This window comes from Cynara cardunculus (assembly GCF_001531365.2).
Source record: "Cynara cardunculus var. scolymus isolate 2C chromosome LG 11, CcrdV1, whole genome shotgun sequence".
NCBI classification, from domain to species: Eukaryota; Viridiplantae; Streptophyta; class Magnoliopsida; order Asterales; family Asteraceae; genus Cynara; species Cynara cardunculus.
In genome coordinates, this window is record NC_037538.1 from 807,860 (window position 1) to 828,148 (window position 20,289).

General features: G+C 33.7%; 3 protein-coding genes across 3 annotated transcripts; 1 reads left to right on the plus strand and 2 right to left on the minus strand.

Annotated features, from left to right (window-relative positions):
- Positions 1-147: 147 nt before the first annotated feature.
- On the minus strand, positions 148-4,839 carry LOC112521383 (probable magnesium transporter NIPA1). Its single transcript, XM_025130212.1, has 8 exons — positions 4,694-4,839; positions 3,858-3,914; positions 3,656-3,746; positions 2,432-2,592; positions 1,596-1,723; positions 1,383-1,520; positions 722-814; positions 148-626 (listed from the first exon to the last, which is right to left on the minus strand). The coding sequence occupies exons 1-8, from the start codon at positions 4,830-4,832 to the stop codon at positions 432-434; spliced, it is 1,002 nt and encodes a 333-aa protein (XP_024985980.1). The 5' UTR covers positions 4,833-4,839; the 3' UTR covers positions 148-431.
- Positions 4,840-8,061: 3,222 nt separating this feature from the next.
- Positions 8,062-10,308, minus strand: LOC112522232 (coronatine-insensitive protein 1-like). The gene is made up of 2 exons (XM_025131333.1): positions 10,229-10,308; positions 8,062-9,954 (listed from the first exon to the last, which is right to left on the minus strand). Exon 2 carries the CDS (start codon positions 9,942-9,944, stop codon positions 8,205-8,207), a length of 1,740 nt encoding a protein of 579 aa, XP_024987101.1. The 5' UTR covers positions 9,945-9,954; positions 10,229-10,308; the 3' UTR covers positions 8,062-8,204.
- Positions 10,309-13,947: 3,639 nt separating this feature from the next.
- Positions 13,948-16,353, plus strand: LOC112522251. The gene is made up of 5 exons (XM_025131368.1): positions 13,948-14,098; positions 14,189-14,312; positions 15,095-15,356; positions 15,778-15,903; positions 16,003-16,353. The coding sequence occupies exons 1-5, from the start codon at positions 14,013-14,015 to the stop codon at positions 16,122-16,124; spliced, it is 720 nt and encodes a 239-aa protein (XP_024987136.1). The 5' UTR covers positions 13,948-14,012; the 3' UTR covers positions 16,125-16,353.
- The last annotated feature ends 3,936 nt before the right edge of the window (positions 16,354-20,289 follow it).

The window sequence follows — 20,289 nt, forward strand, 5'->3', positions numbered from 1 at the left end:
ACAAGAACAAAAGATGAAAATCTCGAGCCCATGAACACACCTCCAAGAACGAAATTTGCGTCTATTTGTAACTTGCAACGATGAACGATCGGTTGTAAATCATTCAAGATCTTGATAAAAAATAGGGTTTGAATCTTTTATGGGATTGTTCCAAAAGACCAAGAAATAAATAAAAATTGTTTAGATTACAAGAAACTTGTGAAGAATCATATTCATGTCAAATGTAGCAGAATATTGACACCCTATAAATCCTTTCTAATTAAACTGGAAAGTAAAAAAAATGCAAATAAATCAAAGAATTTACTGCCATATTTGAGCAGGAATTCTTGTATAAACCAATATACAACTCTATATTAGTATCATCTATTTTTTGCCTTTTCTTGATCACACATTCTATGTACCCTTAACAACTAAATCTCAGAATCCAACAGTCAGAGTTCCGGATGTCGGGAGTTCGGGTTCGCACTTGCATTTGCATTTCCGTCTAGTGAATTTGTAGACGCACGTGAACCTGCGGCTGGACTTCCCATATCCTTAGTTTTATGAAGAAGAAAAGTCCCACAGAGAATCGTTATAAAACCACAGAGTTCTGTTGCAATCTGTGCTGCACTTTGATCGTCCCAGTCCTGTTGTTATGCCAAAAACCAGAAATATGATCAAAGAAGCTTCAAACAATGCGGGTTTTATTTGTTGAATTGATGCAAAATACATAGTGAATCACCTTGAACATGATCACGCTGGCCACGATGGTGAGGCTTGTAAACATGACATAGTATATAGGAGAAACCACATTAGTGTTGAAGGTGTCTAGTGCCTGCAAATAGGTATTTCTGAATTTAGGATCAAGAATTCTTGATGCTGTACCCTTCTTAGCCTTTAGGGATAAGATCAAGATTTCTTGATGGTATACCTTTATCGGCCTTTTGGCCAAGATCAAGATTTCATGATACTAATACCCTTCTCGGCCTTTTGGCTAATACTTTACCCTTTTCGGGCTTTTGGCCAAGATCAAGATTTCTTGGTACCATACCTTTCTCGGCCTTCATGTAAGATCAAGATTTCTTGGTACCATACCTTTCTCGGCCTTTTAGGTAAGATCAAGATTTCTTGATGCCATACCTTTCACGGGCTTTTGGCCAAGATCAAGATTTCTTGGTACTATACCTTTCTCAGCCTAACTATACCCTTCTCGGCCTTTTGGCCAAATTCAAGATTTCTTGATCCTATACCTTTCTCGGCCTTTTGGCCAAGTTCAAGATTTCTTGATCCTATACCTTTCTCGGCCTTTTGACCAAGTTCAAGATTTCTTGATACTATTTCTTTCTCGGCCTTCTGGACAAGTTCAAGATTTCTTGATGCTAATGATGTCAATAAGATCATACCTTGTTCAAATAGTTGAGTTGCATAAGACAGAAACCAAGAAGTAGCATGGTGAAAAACCATGTTTGGAAGTATTTGAATTGGTTACTTTCTGAAAACGATAGCTTAATAGCGATTCCCACTGCTTTCACACACATAACCTACATTCCATAAGAAAGCTCAGATAGATATCTTTGGAACAGGAAGGAAAAACAAAAGATAAACAGAAAACAAACCGTTAACGAGCCCATAAGAGAGCAGATTCCAACATACACGATCACATGAGTCTGCCCATACAGTGGCACATAACGGTAAATGAGTACACCAACAAGAACCAGTACAGTGATTGCATACACCATAAAGCCTGTTAACACACCATAAAAGGTCAAACCCATATGTGTTTTAGAACTTAGATGAGAACCTATGTTCAGCTGATCAAGTTAAGGCCCGTTTGTTAGCAGCTTGATGAGACTCACAGCTTATTCGGTCAACTGTACATGACTGTTTAGTAGGGAATTAATGATATAAAGAGTGGCTGATTCAGTAAGCTTCTAGGGGGGAGATTTATGCCGAAAGCCAAGTTTTTTCCAAACATCCCCTCTTACACTCCTTCCATCTATGTAGAATCCCTGCCAAACAAAATGTTCCCAATTTATACAGACAGATTAATCCACACAAGACATCTTTATCCATATAGGACTTAGGGGCTGGTTGGTTAGTTTTCCATTAATTTTGTATGGTTAAAGTTGTCTGTGTAGATTAACAAGTCTGTGTAGATTGAGAAAGTTTTTGTTTGAAAGGGTTTTCAATAGATAGAAAAAGCATGTTTTTAATTGGGAGGGGCGTGTTTGTAGAAAACTTGGCTTTTTGCATAAAGCTCCCCTCCCCCCTAGAAGCTTACTAAATAAGCCACTTTCTATATCATTAAGCCACTACCGAACATTCATCTACAGCTGGCCGAATAAGCTGCGAGTCCGATTAAGCTCATTAAGCTGCTAACAAACAGACCCTTAATGGAAAACCAACCAAACAACCACTTACAAGCACAAATGGTCAGAGAAACTGAACTCACCTGGCTCAGTTGTAAAAAGCCACACTTGTTTGACTGAACTAACTTGGGTCTCATGAGGAGCATGCAACACAATCATGGTTGATCCCACCAAGCAAAGAACACACCCTACTACACCAAAAATATGCATCCTTTCATCCAAAAAGTAATGGGCTAACACTGCACTGCACAGGTGTTGGAACTTTGTTAGAAAAAGGAGCTTGTCTCGCATAGGAAGCAAGTCCAAAAAAGAACTCGCTTATAAAGCCTAAGAATTGGGCTCTGAATGAATAAGTGAGTTACATGAAGTTGGGCTTGAGCGTGTGCTTGGCCTTGGTCTTTGTAAATGACATTTACATATTAAATGTCAAAGATAAGGGCCTTGAGGTCTCAAAGCTTGATCGAGAGATGCTATTGTGCAGGCAAACAGTGACAACAGTGATCGAAGCGGGTTTACACACGACTAAAGTTGCATGAAAACTCGCCTAACACACTGGATTAAGGACGCTGGCACGGGTTACCATGCGACTAAAGTCGCATTCGACACTGGAATTTCATGTAGAAACAGTGACTCCTGCGAGTTTCTATGCGGATTAAGTAGCGCAAAAAGCTGCATCCGTCCCTGGCAGTTTGTTTCAGTTATGACAGAAACGTATAAATACCAGTTCTCTCTTCCTTTTTCATCACAAATCCATCACCGAATATAGTTTGATTCGCTGGATTCAAGTCTTACTTGAATACGGTTGCTGTATCCTCAAGACGGATGCTCTACTGGCAATTTTCTGTCTTAGGACACTGCATGGTGCAGGCCTCAATCCATTTCTCGATTAACAGCAAGAATCTACCCTATCCAGAAAGGATTTTCATTTGATTTCTAGCGATTGTATGTTGTTTTATGTTTACACTCTAGATTCTATATAAGAAATTCAATTTTCTGCAATTTCTATATTTATATATACACATAATTTGTTCAAAGTGATTGATTACTCCTAATAACAACAGGTTAGGTAAAAAAAATACACATAAAGCTCTCATCTTTGCATCAAGAAAAGCCTTTTCACAAGTTGTTTAAGAATACCCTTGATTCCAAATTGCAAGAAACACGTAAACATCTCATCTTTGCATCAACAAAAGCCTTTTTCACAAGTTCTTTAAGAATACCCTTGATTCCAAATTACAAGAAACACAAAAGTTGTAATAATTTGGATACCAAATAGCAATTTTTCAAAGAAGTATCTGGTGCAGTACCTGACAATTATACTTAGAGCTCCCAAAGGGGTTACAAGAATGGCTGGAGCAAATGCGTACGCTGCAAAGTTCGCTATCTCGCCCAAGATCACTGAAAATGTATAGAACATCCTATAAAGAAATGTGTTGTTTGACTTCTAGAGAGACATATTTTGATGGCAAAACTGGAAACGAAAGCCAATGGGATGCAATTAGAACTTACTGCTAATCATCCCAGCCCACCACATGGGTTCCATCAAGTATGAGTGCCCTCCTGAACCTGAAACAGATTGTAAGGATGTAAATTAACTTTGATTTGATTCTTGCTTTGATTGGGGATGATTTTGAGTTTATTGAAGATCAATATTCCTAACAACAATGATTCTTGATTGTAGAAACAGAAACATAACCAATAAATAAACATGGGTCCATTCAATTTAATGAGTAGAGAGAGAGAGAGAGAGAGAGAGAGAGAGGGTTTAGGGGGTTTAGGGGAGCCCAAAAGTAAAACAAGAGGAACACCTAATCAACATTCATATGTACGGTATGTACATGTACATATAAGTAATTGAAGATGTTTCATGGTTTTTGTGCATGTATGAATGTTATGCTCATGTGCATACTTGAAAATTTACTTTTTTAAGGTTTTGTTAAAGTCTCACATCACATCGGCTAGCCTCAAACCATTTTTCCTGTATACATGTTGTAACTTTCTCTTTCTCCCGGATCACTCACATGACATCAGAGCCAAGCTAGCCCCCTCTTGAAACTATGGGACAATCTATGTCCGTCTAGCCTCCGGCATGTTGGAGTCCCACATCAGCCAGACTTGGGCCATTTCTTCTGTATATACGTTGAACTTCCCCTTTCTCTTCAAGGGCTATTTTGGAGAGTGACTTGGGGGGTTCGACACATTCTCAAACCCCTGAACCTGACACTATACATATACATATAGAGAGAGAGACACACACACATATATATATATATATATATTTATTTATATATATATATATATACATACATACTATTGTGAAACAATATGAAAACCAGAAGTTGAACCTGCTCTGGTTCCTGAAGCACCAGCCTTCATGAGACCCTTTTTCTTGATAATAAAGCTTGACCCAATAAAGATACTTGAAGCCAGAGCTAGAATGAGTCCATGGACATTATCAGATGATATTTCCTCCATTTTTGCCATAACTTTAAAAATGGAGAAAATATCAAATAACCAAATTCAATGCAGAAAGGAAGAGATATCACTTCACTTGCTTGATTCAAATTAAAAAAACATCCAGAAATCAAAAGTAATCCAAAACCCTTTTCCCCTCTCTCTTTAAACAATCAAACTCAGACTCAAAACACATAAAGATTTCACCTTTTTTTGGTGTCTTGGCAAAATGGGTATTCTTGTAGAAAGGGTCTTTTCTCTATACCACAATGTGAAACATGATTCACCACTAATTTGCAAAAAGAAGGGTTTTTGAAAAAGATTTTCTCTTTTTTTAAAAGTTTTTTACATATAAATAATAATAGAAAATAAAATATAACCAAGATGGTGGTGGTGTGTGTGTATATATATATATATATATATGTGTGTGTGTATATATATATATATATGTGTGTGTGTGTGTGTGTGTGTGTGTTTCTTTCTCTGCAATCTGTTTTTCTTTGAGAGAAGTGTGGAGGAAGAAGAGGAGGCAACTACCCAATTTTCTGTTATGTGAGCCTGGAAAATTGAATTTAAATATAATAATAAAATAATAAATAATAATATTTTAAATCAACCCTCACCACAGCTTATCTTAGCAAGTATCCCCCTTATACTGAATTTCCATTTTTACCCATTAAATATAAAAGATTCTATTTAAATGTGCACTAATTATTTGTCATTTACATAAATGGAAAAAAAAAAATCCCCAAAAGTAAAGATGCATTTAAATTTTTAACTCTTTTGCTATTTATTTATTTGCACGCTTTTTCTGTGAATCATTTAACGAATTAAGAATAGTGAGATTATACAGATAAGATGTTGTTTGGTTGGTTTTTCATTAATTTTGTATGAATAAAGTTGTTTACATGAAATTTGTTTGGTAGATTTTTTTTATAGGTGAAAGGAACGTATTTTTTAATTTGAAAAAGATAAGCTTGGAAAAAATTTGACTTTCTGCATAAAGTTTCTTCAAAACTCTAACTGAATAAGTCGCTGTCTATATCATTAAGTCATTAACCAAACAGTTATGTATAGCTGATTGAATAAGTTGTAAATTTTATCAAACTCATTAAGCTGCTAAGTAACATGCTTTAAGTTTTAATTAGTCGAGTAAATGAGATTCCATTTAAATGTTGAAAAAATTTGTGGGTAACCAAGTGAAATTATCGGTAATCAACTTTTTGTTTAATTGATAAGTAAAATTAATTAAAAATACATATATTCCATTTAAATATAGAAAAAGCAATCATAATTATTTACACAAATATAAAAAAAAGTATAAAATAATATAATATTTGGGCAATCGAAATTTATAATAAATTTATAAAAGCTATTTGAAATTTGTTAAGTTGTTTGTTTAAAAAAAAAACTATTATCAGTTTCTTATGTCTGATTCGTTAAGAAGTAGAGGTTATTTAGACTGTTTGTTTTTTCAAATTTTCTAGAGACACTTATATCTTATTGTCTTCTTATCTAGTAAAAGGTAACTCAACCTCTTATTTGCCTCTTATTGTGAAATTGTATAAATTTATCAATAAATTCAACACTATAATTTTTTAATCGGTAAAATAGACAAATTAAACAGATTTAGACATTAATCAGTTTACAAAAACAAACAGTATTATTGATTCAAATTTCATGCTTCAACATCACCTCTTATTAATCAAAAGTGAAATAAAACTTAAGATTTTAATACCTTTAAACAAATGTTTTAACTTATCTATACATATTAAATAATTTTATATATTATAATTAACAAAGCAAAAAACAAATGGTAGGTCATGATCATTTCTCATTTGGGTTATGGGAATAAAATATTCTTGTTTCCTTGTTTAGAATATGCTCTTGTCCATATCAAATCAGTTATTTATCAAAATCATCAAGAAACTTTCTTGGATCATTCAAGTATTTTGTTTGTGTTATTTGATATAAACAATATTATTTCATATATAAAATAATATATAAAAACTGGTTTGTAAGTTATACAAATTATCACAAAACTCTAGTCTGTATAATGTAACAGGTATCTTGCAGTATCTTTCTTCGGTTTTTTTATAAAACCCAGTTGAATTTGTTCAAGTAAAGTTTTTTTTCATAATAATATAAAGATCTTGAGTTTAAGTCTTATATTCTGAAAAGACAACAAATCAGTATGAAAACACTTATAAATGAAAATAAACGATTTTTTTTTGTGTTTGGGTGTTAAAAGCTGTTTTTTTATCTAATATAGAAAAGTGTTATAAAAAAAGTGACAATTTTGTATGCTTTTGAAGACACTTTAAAAGGCTTGCTTTACAACTTCAACACCACCAAACTAAGGTTTGTGAATGCACATTTTGCTTGCCTTTTAGTAGCCATCCCATGTTCACCACTTCTAAGTGTGCACATCACTCCCAAATCCAATCCATAAATACTTCCCAACAATATCAAATTTCATTATTGTCTAATAAACCCGAAATCAAACCAGTCCAGTATATCTCATTCGGATATGGCATCTGGAACAGGTTAGATGTATGTTGCCCTGATTCCTACCCCGGACAGTAGAGTAGCAATTTACGTGAATCAAAGATGCAAACAAAAGCCGAAACTCAAAGCCTGCCCAAAAAAAGTCTAGGCCTAGTAAGTCCAACCCCAACCTTTAAGCCTAATCAAGCAAACTTTTTTTTCTAAGATCCGTTTAATGCAGCTTTGAAGAAGCCGGTTTAAGCCCAATTGATCCCTCTTTCAACCCAAAGCCGGCATGATCGTATTTTATGCTTATAGAAGACCAGGCCCACCCAAAAAAGCAGGCTTATTAAGCCCGAGACCAGGCCCAGCCTTTAAGCCCAATCAAGCAAACTTTTTCCAAGCCCGTTTAAAGTCGGGCCCCAAGAAGCCTGTTTCAACCCAATTAGTCCCTCGTTCAACCCTAGAGCCTGGAACAGTCGGTTTTTATGCTAAGAGCAAAATGGTCCGGGCCTTCTATATCTCTTAAGACCCCATGAAAAGGAGAGGAAAAAGGAAAAGGCCCCACTAAAACCGGGGCTGAAGACCGATCAGTCCCTGTTTGAACTCCAAAGCCTGACATAGCCATTTCCTTACTGAAAAACGGGCTTGAAGGTTTGAGCCAGGCCTGAAAAAGCCCACGCCTTTGAACATTTTATTATGAACCCATGAAAAAGAAAGAAGCAAAAGGAACTTTCTTGGTACAAAGGGAATGTAAAACAGACAATAAAAATGAAGCATCCATTTTCATAAACCATATGTATCTGTAAAACATGCTAAAATGATCTTGTTCACCTTTAAAATCTAATAACATCAAATCACAATTAAACTAAAAACCCTAACGAAGAAAAGTTAGATCTTGAAGAGACCTAGTTATTAAAGATCTAAAGAAGGGTGCAAAGGAAGAACACTATCTGGGAAATCCGTTCGTTGTCCAGCAAGCGAGTAATACGCAAGCAAAGAAGGCGGTTGTTGTTGAAACGAACTCTCGGGTGCATCACCAACAGATCGAATCAACTCCATATTCCAAAACGGACGAGCCATTGCCAAAATGTCACGACCACTTGCAGATGCACGATATCCTTGAACCCACAAGTACCTCAATGAACCCACATTGAACACAAAGCTAGCCAGCGCTTGCTCGCTAAACGCACAACCCCTCATTTCCAGTTTTTGCAAATTTGGACACCCTTTTGATAACTCCACAAGCCCTGCATCAGATTCTCCTGTAAACCCAAGAAGCAAATATCTCACATTTTGACCATATTTCCCAATATACCCCAAACCCACATCCGTTAATCCACCACGCCGGAGGTAGACACATAGTCGTCCGAGTTTGGTGCAACCACTTAGCAGGGATCGAATCCCATTGTCTAAAGGTAAATCTGGTATCTTTTCTAGTTTGTCAAGCAAAACTATTCGAAAATCATAGAGGTTTTTCAAGTGAGACCCGATACATTCCATGGCTTCATTTGAAATATCTGTGACATTAACATGTAAACATTCCAATTCAAGACATCCTTGTGCTAGAGAAATCAGTCCCCTGTGTGAAACCAACCCTTCTTCATCGGCTCCTCTTTCGATCTTGATTCTGCGCAATTTCTTGCAAAACTGACCTACGATTTGCAATCCTATGTCCCCTATGGCATCTCTGGCATACAGAACTTTCAAATTGGGACACCTCTGAATCAAGAAACAATGGTCTTCTGTATCAAACAGTGAATATAGAAGATCTAATTCGGTTAGCTGATGCGCGAAAGGGATAACAATCGGAATTTCGGATTGACTCATGTAATTCAATGCCACCGAATGCAGTTTCTGAGGAAACTTGAAACCGGCGTATTTCTCTGGTTGATCACTGAATGCACCACCACCGAAATCTTGTAGCTTGATGGCATGGCTAAAGAAATCTACAAGATCCATAAGTTCACATTCGCTAATCTTAACAGACACTAAAGATTCACTACAAGTTCTGGCAATGATTTCAAGATCTTTGAAATCAAACTTAACAAGATCCGTCATATAGAAATTCAATGATTCGATGCAGGTGTTATGGAGAGCCAATTCGTGTAACCATTTCCCATCTTTCTCAACAATCAAGCTTTCTTGTAAATACAAAATTTTTAAATTATTACAGTACCTACCGATGTGCAATAATCCATCTGTGGAAAACCCAGAGCAGACATCAATTTTCAAAACCCTAAGCTCCTTACCCCGAGTCCGGGACAAGAGTTCTAGATCCGAATCACGAACAATCATTCGCCGGAAATGAATCGACTTTAAGCAATTGAATGAACTAGAGATTTCCCGAACCCATGGAGTGACGTAACCACCCCAATCCTCTGGGACTAAATCCCACATGGCAGCTCGAGGCTTTCCCTTTAGGGTTAGCGACTCGAGAAGCGGGAAGCGTTGCCGGAGACGAAACGGTGTAGTGGAGTAACACATGTGAACGGTTACATGCTTCCGAGTCGTACCATCGAGCTCAGACCATTTCCGGCAAACCAGAGAAAAGGAATTCCGGTCACGGCCGTCGTGAATGTACGGTACAACACAATTGAACACCGTGTCGGTTGATTCATTTTCCACACGACAATCCTTGAGATCCTCCTCCATATTCTTCAACCTAATTCAAGTTTATTCAACCAAACAAGTACGTAACAAACAATACCCTAAAATGGTATTTAAGGTTTTAGGTTCCAGAAACGTAACGAGACTGATTTAAAGCATATGAAAATTGAATCAATATGCTTTGAATCAAGTGTGTATCATTAAGAATCAGAATACTTGGTGAAGAAATTGAAGGAATCGCCGGCAGGAATCGGAAATTTTAGGGTTTTGTAGAAGCGGCGACCTGAACCGTTGACTAAATAAGATAGAGATGCAGAGAAGGAGTTTACTTCCAATCTGGATTCGACGAATCTGGGAGCTGGTAAACACATGGATGCTCCGGCCGCCGTTGAAACCCTCCGTGACTACCGGAAAACGACATGAATATTCGAACCGTTTGTGGTATCAGTGTTTGTTCCATCCAATCTCTATCGTTTTCTTTTAACCAAGGGGACCAATTGCTGAAGTAAATTACGTTTTTAGTCCCTCTGGTTTGATAAATTAAATTTACTTCCCTATTCTTTCAAAATTGTGGTTATCATTCCAATATTTTGTAATCTATTGCTATATTTGTCCATGTACGAGGGATGAAAATAGAAAAATAAATTATAAACTATATAGATAAAAGCAATAATGGATTGTAAATCATATCGTTAACAATAAATTGTAAATTATATGAACGAAAACAATGATGAATTATTAATTATAAAGATAAAAATGTAATTTTAATTGTAAACAGATGAAAATAGAAAATTTCGATAAACTTCAAGGGCGAAAAATGAAAACGGGAAATAAGATGAATTAAAAGAGAATCAAAGGAAATGGCGAGGCGTGACCTTGCCGCCACGTTATCTCCCTTGGCGTGGACATAAGTCGTGGATTGGATCTCGTTATGGAAATGCCACCCGATTTTCTTAGATGTTACATGACTTAGATCTTAAACTCTTTTATTTCCGACATGCGTTTATTTTTATTTGAGTAGTTACTTGGTGGATGACGTATGGAAATGTCACCCCAACTTTGAAAAAGATGACCATAAAGATTCTTTTGTTGACAATCGTTGTTCCGGATGTGAAAGAAATTGGAGTGCTTTTGAGTGGATAATTGATTATATGTTTTAAATATTATTAATAACAGTTTAACATGTGGACATATCTGTTGATAATTTTATATTTAACTTCTTTTTTTGTTTAGATACATGCAAAGAAGAGGAATAGCCTTGATAGTCAAAGATTGAATTATCTTGTATTTGTTCAGTTTAATGTCAAACTCATCAACACTTGCGTTCTCTTGATGCTAATAATAGAGGTGTTCGTGGTGCTGTTTGGTCGGTTTAACCCCCCAAACCACAAACCAACCCACGATGACAGTTTAGAAAAGTTTCCAAACCGAATGGTTTGGCGGCAAATGACCAAACTGGTCAAACTGGACCACAAAAAGGTGGTCTGTTTTGATCGATTTAGGTGGTTTGGGTCTTTTATGGGTTTTAAACTTAGTAAAACATAACATGTATATTCAAAATGAAACTTTTGTATCGTATCATAAGAGAGAATCTATCTCTATAACGTAAAAAACGTTGAGTTGAGCAAGTTGAGAAAATGTTAAACAATTCCACTAACAATGATTGGAATTTTGGACAAACATTGAGCAAGTCGAATGTCGATTTGAAATTTTGGATTTGATTTTTGATTGGCTTCGGAATTTTGCCAATTTAGATAGATGTGGTCAACAGATGAATATTGATAGGACAAACATATATTGAACGTCATAATTATTGTTATTAGTGAGTTCTTTCAGATGGTGAACCTTACAAATTGTATACTAATAGTAATTATCTGTAAACTTCAAATAAAAAATGCTTATGCATCAGTAAGCATTATGTTTAACAAATAATTTTTAAGATTTTCAACCAGATGTTTTTTTAATGCAATAAAGATAACCACAAAAGGTGGTGGCCGATTGGTTTAAGCTTGGATTCCAAAGGTCAAAAGTGTCTGGAGGTCCCAGGTTCGAATCCAATGAGTAATAAAAAATCCTCTTGTACCAACGGATGTTCAAATGCGGTGACTCCGGGCCACCCGTAAAGCGGGTGGTCATTTTGGGATTAGTCGGTTCGCATAGCGGGTTGGATATCCAGGTTAATAAAAAAAAACTTTCAGTAATTATCAAATTAGGGAACTAAAAAATCATGCTTTGCTTTAATATATACTTTTAGGGGCCGTTTACCAAAATTATCCGGGTAAGTGCTTACCAAGTCAAATTCTCTTACCGGATGAATATGACAAGAATCAAAAAGCTTACCTGGTAAGGACGAATGCAAGGACCAAGAGTCTTACACAATAAGTGGTGGCGATAACTTTTATATGACAAAAGAACAACGTAGAAAAGAAAAGGGTAATAAAAAAAAAAAAAGAGCTGGATGGTTTATAGATGCTTGACAATGATACCAAATTAGTTCAAAAATAGACCTCTAAATAACACCATTCAGAAACAAACAAATATCCTTAAAATATTTTATTATGTTTAATTATTAATCACATTTTTGTTGTGTGTTAAATATATTTGTATAAAGAAACACAATCAAATGTACATAAAAGCTAAAAGCATGTGTTAAATGGATCATGAGTCATAGCGACGGTGACCCATATTATATATTTTTATCACATTAAAAAATTAAATTAAAACATAAATTAATTATGTAAGAGAAATTAGAGTAAATGATGACTTTAAAATTTATGATTTTTTTTTTCTAAGTTAAATTATATGAAAAAGTAATGCATTTTAACTTGATTTTTATTTTTTGTAACATATTTTCAAAACTTTTATTTTGGTGCTTAAGATTTAAAGTTTTAAATATTTAGTACCTGAGTAACCGGTTGAAACATTAACCGATTACATGTTGACATGACGAGTGATGTGGTATCCAACTCAGTATTATTTGTTGAAGCATTAACCGGATACCACATCACTCGCCATTCAGCATGGTAGCCGGTTAATGCTTCAACCGGTTACCTGAGTATTTAAATGAATAAAACTTTACATCTTAGGTACATAATTAAAATTTTGAAAGTACATTACCCAAAATAAAAATTAAGTTAAAATACATTATTTTTTCATGCAATTTGCCTTTTTTTTTTTCTATTGTTTACAATTTTATTGTTATTTTTGTTTCTGTGCTAATTCTTAATTTTTAAGGTGTGTTTACATTAAACATGACAGAAGAAAACAAAACAATGATCACTGTTTCACGTTTGACGAAACTTTTATGTGGAACATACAAAAGCATAGTGGAACATACGTGTTTCATCCCCACCCCATTGAGCAAAGTGGAACACACCTGTTTTAAGAATATAATTTCGAAATAAAACTTAATTATTTTCTAAAACATTAAATACATGTTCTTATTTATATCTTTTTCATTATTTAAATTTTATTTATTGTATTTGTTGTTATTTAAATTTTCACGTTATGGTCCTCATAATATTATATTATATTCGGTTTCTATATTTTGGTTATAATTTATTTTATTTATTAAATATTAATAATAAAAAAATAATATAAAAAATGTATAAAGTAAAAATTGGCAACTACATAAATTTTTATTTTTATGTCATTTTAATTGTCTTGACGATAACTTCCAATGATATAGTTTGTTAATTGTTTATATTTTTTTTATAATCTAATAACTTACATGTATTATTCAAAATATTAGAAAATATGAATAACTCATTTGAGGTAAATTGATCATTTTATTTGTTCTGTTATATACTTATATCCAGTTATGTTATACCAAACATTGAACAACTGTAACGTCATGTTCTGTTATGTCCTATCCTGACATACACTGTCTGGATACCAAACACACCATTGAGAGAAAAACAGTTGTAAAGAATTGTAAATCAATGAGTTGGGCTGATCCATTGGGCCCAACTCAATCCAGTCCGGGGAGCCCAAATTTCATCTCAAAAACTCAATCGAGGAAATCGATGAAGGTGTTCAAGTTTTAGCGCCAAAATTTCACTCGGTTGGATACGAGTTTGCGACCAAAATCAATCGAGAGATTGAAAGAAAGAGATGAGTTATAATCACTCACGGATTAGGGTTCGTGGACAACGATCAATTCCGTCGACGTTCATCAATCGGACATCCACTGATGACCAGTAAGCGTTCCACAAACCCTAGCTTCCATTTCAGGTAACTGTTACTTTTGTTGCAATGGTGTTTTTAGATCTTTTTGCTTTAAATTACAGGTTGAATGATGGTCGGGAAAGTTTGGAGAATGTAAGTGGAAGCAAGAAGCGTGCGAAGATTTCACTATCGGATTTCCTTGATCGGAAGCTGCAGAAAACTTCTGATCCATCCAAATTAGTCCAGGTTTTCTCTACTGAATTTCAAAAGGATTTTGCCAAACCTCATTATGGTAATTAAATTGTAAATGGAGTACGAGTGTATGACCAAAAGCTGTTCTCTAAACCGAACTGTAGATTGGTGATCACAGATTGTTGAAGCTAGTGTGCTTTTCTACATCCAGAGATTAGCGTTATTAGGATGTGCTCATTATTGATATGTATATGCAGAGGATGGTTTTAAGCTGTTGTGTTAGTGTACTCTGATATAAGATTCCTAACCAACAGGATATCGCTTTTGTCCTGAAATTACGTTGTTTATATCCGTCCTCCATTTATTCATATTTGATTCCTATTATATTAGGTCAAAGTTTGGGTTTGAAACTCGAACATGTTGGAAAATGAATGCATGATTCTGGAGATACATCCATAATGTTTCAGTAACCATAGGTGCACATTGTGGTCAAGAACATTGCTAGGCTTCCTTGAAGCTGTTTTTGATTTTCATAATAGATTTTAGGACTAAATGAATCTAATAATGGAACGCAACATGTCAAAGTGAAGCTGTGAAGTGTTACTCAAGTGCTTTCCTACTTTCCCCCTTGAGGTTGATATTTTTGTGTGGAAAGGATGACTTTCAAGATGCAGACTATGGAGGGAATGAGTCATTAGTTAGAACGAGCTAACAAATTTGTTGGACTTTTTAGGAACTTGAATTTCTGGCCATAAGATAATTACTAAACTGTTATAGATTCGTTTTTTTCTTTTTCAGTGTGATGAGATTATGAACTCAGTTATAGCTGTTATCAGGGTAAAGAGAGACAATTTCTCTCACCAGGAACCAGTGTGGGTGCTAAGCGGTCCATTGATGGAGCAAATGCAGACGAGAAAACTGAGGGACGAGAGTTGAATGGTATCCTTGACATAGTTCTTGAACAGTTCAAGCACAATAAGGAGAATGAAGATAATAGTTGCTTCAATCCAGAAGATGAGGTTGCAAATAGTCCTAGCATGCATGTGATCAAAGAATCCCAAATTCAGGATTTGAGTAAAAGAAGAAACGCATTTGGAGGTTTGTCATAGGGTCGCTGCATCTTCGTTGTTTTCTGTTTTTCTTCTTGAATTTCATTATTATTATTTTTGCCATTATCTGAAAGCATTAGCTAAACACCAAGACCCCAAGTGAAAAGACTTATCAACATATTAAGCGTAAAATTGATTACTCTTAGCGTAAAGTGGATTCTAATCGTTGAACATATGCAGTATATGCCCAAGACCCTTTGTAGATCAATGTAATGCTTTTTTGGGCAAGAGTAATTTTCTCTCTAGGTTCTGTATGACAACCTTTTTATTGAGGCATTATATTTGTATTTGAATATTGTTCCTCGATTATCATGCAATATTCTTTGGTGGGGGTCCCATTTCTTGTGTGTATACATATTATCTCCAAGTATCTAGTCCATTTACATCTGCGTGTTTCTCATGATCACAAGGCTTTCATGGTAAACAACCTGCTCCAAAGGGTTTGGTTGTTCTGGGAGATGATCCAAGGCCGAAGCAAACTACATATCCGAAATCCTTCATCAAAAACGAGAAACCACTGCCTCTTTATAATCACTGTAAGTACCACATCTCTAAAATTTCAAGCATTTGAAAACAGGTATATAACTTTTCATATATAATGTAATAATATCGGATCAATTGCTGTCCATGAACAGATGCAAGTGGCAGTGGTTGGTGGGACAGCGATATGGAAGGCATTGACAATGAAGAAGTGGGTTTCAATGAAGTGTGGGAGGGAGTGGGCACGGCCACATTGGGTGGACTTGATTGGCATTAGTTTAACAATCAGCCCGAAGAATGGACCATCAAGTGCACCAACAAGAGTTGGTTCCCATTCGATATAATAGTGGCCTTAATCCTGAAAAGGTACACCTTTTATATTAATTAGGTTCATTTTAACATTTGCACTATGAACCAAGTTATGTTCTATGAAAATGTCAAATTTTCCTGCCCAGCCGAAACATCATACATATGTGGAAACAAACATTTTAAGAACAATCGGTCTAGTGGGTTAGGATTAGTAATCTCGATACCATAAATGTTATCAACTTGTTAAGGATCATATTCAACTAATTAAAAGAGGTTGTCTGATCTTTATAGAGTATGTTCCAATGAATCTTATGGATTAATTGGTCTAAAGTTGTCATAAACCATAAAGAAAAAGCAATGCAAGCCTTTAGCTCTAGAATTATGCTTCAAATTTTGCAAATTCTATTGGTGTACATAGGATGATAATATGATATACCCTCTTTTGTATAGTTACTTGATTGATTAATACATTGGTATTGTCTAATAATTTTCACATAATTGATTCAAAATGTGTTCATCTATTAATTGATCTGATATATATATATATATATATATTCAAGCTAAAAGATTAAAAGATGTAGATCACAATTGTTGGGTAATCAATCATGGTACCAAAAATCCAAGTAGATATAAAACATAATTAGTGGAGCCACATTGATTTATTTGTATGCCCAGCTCACCTGATCTAATACATACAAACCCCAGCATTTTTATTTGCCATGCTCACATGTCTTTTACTTTGAAAACAAATATAATAATTTGCAGGTTTTATATTGTGTTGTTTTAAGAAAATACAGTAGTCTTTAAGTTGGATTTCAGTTTCTATTATCTTAGTTTTTGTTATTAGATATTGATAATATCAATATTGATGTATAAAAGCATCTTCAGCATATTTTTTACAATGGTCATTTAAGGGAATTTTCCTACGATCGAATTTTTAAAATGGAGAAAATAGAAAAGAGAAGGTAAAATTCTTTAAATTTGGAGAATTCTTTAAAAATTATTACCTATGAAAACAAATTTATTTTTTATTGTTTCTACTAATGAGAATCTTTGAAATTAAAGGTATAGGAGAGAGAAATAATATTTTGTTAAAGATATTAAATATTTTAATAATATAATTTATATATTGTAATCTTCAAAATAAAAAAGTTGTTGGAGATAAATATGAATATTTTTAGGAGACTTTAACTTTTGATTCTCGAGGAATCTAATATGTTGGACATGCCTTAGTAACATCTTAACAGATGCTTTATGATTCTTTTTAAATAGAGAATCAATTAAAATCTTTTAACTCGTTTCAACATTAATTGCATAATTAAAATATTTTATAACTTTATCATTTCAATACACTTTTAAAGACCTTTATAGAAAATAGTAATAATTCAATTCTATTGGTGACAATAGTAAATAAAAAATCAGTTCTCTTTCCTCACATCAAGTTTTAGAAAAATCATCTAAATTTGAAGTTTTCTGAACAATATAAAAAAATCTATTAAAGCAAAATAGAGAACAAAATCTCCATTTCTCTTTATAAAATAAATAATCTATTAGAAATACATTTTAAGTTTTTCAAGGTGTTTTTGGTCATAAGCTAAAAACTTTTATGAAACTATGTGTTTTGGAGATAAAAAGAAGTAATATTTGGGTGGTTATGACTAATCTAAAGGTCTTAAATATAAATATTGATATTGTTACATGAATGAAGATGGGAAAGGCACAGAAAATATATAAAAGACATAGATAGCCCCATCAAAAACTAGAATACATGCACACAAGTCAATTCATAGGTCTATTGCTTGCTTCTCTTTCATGTCTTGGAGTGTAGAAGTGACCCATGATTATTGTTTGATTAAGACAACCAGATCCAACTTGTTTTTATGGATTTGTTTATTTAACAAGTAGAATGATATGTTCTCAACAAAATGATACTCTATTCTAGAGATACCCTCCTATGTATACATTCATATATTTATTTTTTTCATTTAAATGCTTGAAATTTTATCAAAATAATTTAAAGTCTTGAATTTGATTTAGATGTTATTTATTAAATTACAAAAATATGTCAATAAGAAGATGATAGAAAAGGATCCTATAATCCTGGACCGATCTTACTTGACGGTTCATTCATCTGATTATAAACTAGAGCTCCTTTGATATTTTACGTGTACTCTTACGTGAACCAATACGTTCATGTGATCTTTACTTGTATGACTTAGATGTCTTGTAGTTATTGATGCAATTAAAGTTTATTTTTTTATGGTTTTGAAAATTGTTTAATTTTATGTAGGGGTGTAAATGAATCGAGTAGCAGATTATTTGAGTCCTGCTCGAAAAAATCGGGCTTAAATATTTTTTGAACGTTTGAACTCGAGCTCGATCCTCGTTTATGAGCTCGAATTGAGATTGATTAACTCGTTTATTTACTTAAGCTTGATAATTTATATTTTGATTATATAATTTGTAAGCATATAAATATGTTAGTCTCGGAAAAAGGTATGGTCGAGTTGACTCGATTCGACTTGTAAAGTTAATCGAGCTTTCGAACGAGTCGGATATTGGTGTTATGGAGCTCGACTCGTTAAGTTAAACATACTTTATTTTATGTTCGAGATCGACTCAAACTCGATAATTATTAAACTCGAACTTGAGATAGACGAGTTTGAACAATTCGTTAAAAACTCGAATCCTTATTTTTATGTATTGGAATAATTATTGATAGTTGGATTAAGGTGTTTTTAGAGAGTCCAAAAATGTGAAAATTCTTTAAACTAATATGCTATAAATTTTACAACATTGATTACAATAATATTGAAAAGTTTAGGGAAAGAACTTTTTGGCCATTATATTCAATTTTAGTCGGTGTAATATTATATATATATATATATATATATATATAATATTTATATATGAATGATATTGGGGGAGGGTAGGTTAAGTGATTGTGAAATATTTGTATTGTTATTGAAAAAAAGATGTGAGATTGGTCGGCTAAGGGGTACAATTATACCCTTTCACATGTCTTTGTAGGGCCTATACTAACAAACACAACTCCTTACCATTCGTACTAAAACCCTATATTCATTTATTAAAAAAATAAACATATTAATTGTTTTTTTATTTGAATAAATTAATTAATTATATATATATATATATATATATATATATATATAGTCGGGTTTAAACCAGCATGATACTTATTTAAAAGAATACAAAAACGGTTGAATCATTTGTCATATGTGATTTTACACTAGCATCACGTATAAAATCAGATGTGATTTATGTGACTTTGCCCATGTGGTCCAAGTCGTTTGCACACTTCTTTTTACCGTTAATGTAAACTCATTTGTGATTCTGCACATGATTTGAACATTTTCGTATTTTCTTAAATAGTTAGCATTATCGATCATCTTTCTATATATGTATAGGTGAAAGATCGTGAGAGAGAGAGAGAGAGAGAGAAAGTTAATGTGAGAAGCATAAGAAGAAATTTAGACGCTTGATCATTTTTAATCTCAAACCTATTCATGAATCGTGTTTGATAAGGGGATGGATGCACCAATGTGCATCTAAGAGTGAAGATTACTTCTTATATTTCTCACCTCTTTTCATTGGAACACAACCCTATATATATTTATATACATAAAAACTTATCAATTGTTGGGGTCGGTTATAGTTTAATAAGTAAAATATGATTTATGACTTATTCGATAAAGTAAATAAATATGTTGGCATCTTGGTTTAATGTATGAGCCGAAAACTTATTTAATCAATAATTTAATAGTTTTCATTTGCCTTATACTCATCCTTTTTTTTCTTCCAAATACATCGTTATGAATCATATTGTTTTTTGACTCCATGAAAGAACAATAATAACAAAAGGAAACGACGCATTCCCAAAACTAGTGAAACCATCGTCTGTCACCACCCATTTTAATTGACATACACTTTCTACTGATGTGGCAAATGTATTATATTTTTTGTTAGGTACTTAGAAACAACATAAAATACATAAAATGTTACATCATTTTAACATCCTTTGAATGGAGAAAATGAGGCTTTTGTTTTCTATTTTGCACAAACACATTGTTTTATCAAATTAAGAAAGTTAGGGAAAGCTTTAAATTTAAAGA

Bases quoted from the DNA above. Each gene is read 5' to 3' on its own strand.
- LOC112521383 (XM_025130212.1), bottom strand. From the start codon at position 4,832: ATGGCAAAAATGGAGGAAATATCATCTGATAATGTCCATGGACTCATT. The intron at 2,593-3,655 runs GTACTGCACCAG...ACACCTGTGCAG, and splicing joins GCTCTAAGTATAATTGTCAG to TGCAGTGTTAGCCCATTACT. The intron at 627-721 runs GTGATTCACTAT...GCATAACAACAG, and splicing joins CCAGCGTGATCATGTTCAAG to GACTGGGACGATCAAAGTGC.
- LOC112522232 (XM_025131333.1), bottom strand. From the start codon at position 9,944: ATGGAGGAGGATCTCAAGGATTGTCGTGTGGAAAATGAATCAACCGAC.
- LOC112522251 (XM_025131368.1), top strand. From the start codon at position 14,013: ATGAGTTATAATCACTCACGGATTAGGGTTCGTGGACAACGATCAATT. The intron at 14,099-14,188 runs GTAAGCGTTCCA...TTTAAATTACAG, and splicing joins CGGACATCCACTGATGACCA to GTTGAATGATGGTCGGGAAA. The intron at 14,313-15,094 runs GTTTTCTCTACT...AGCTGTTATCAG, and splicing joins ATCCATCCAAATTAGTCCAG to GGTAAAGAGAGACAATTTCT.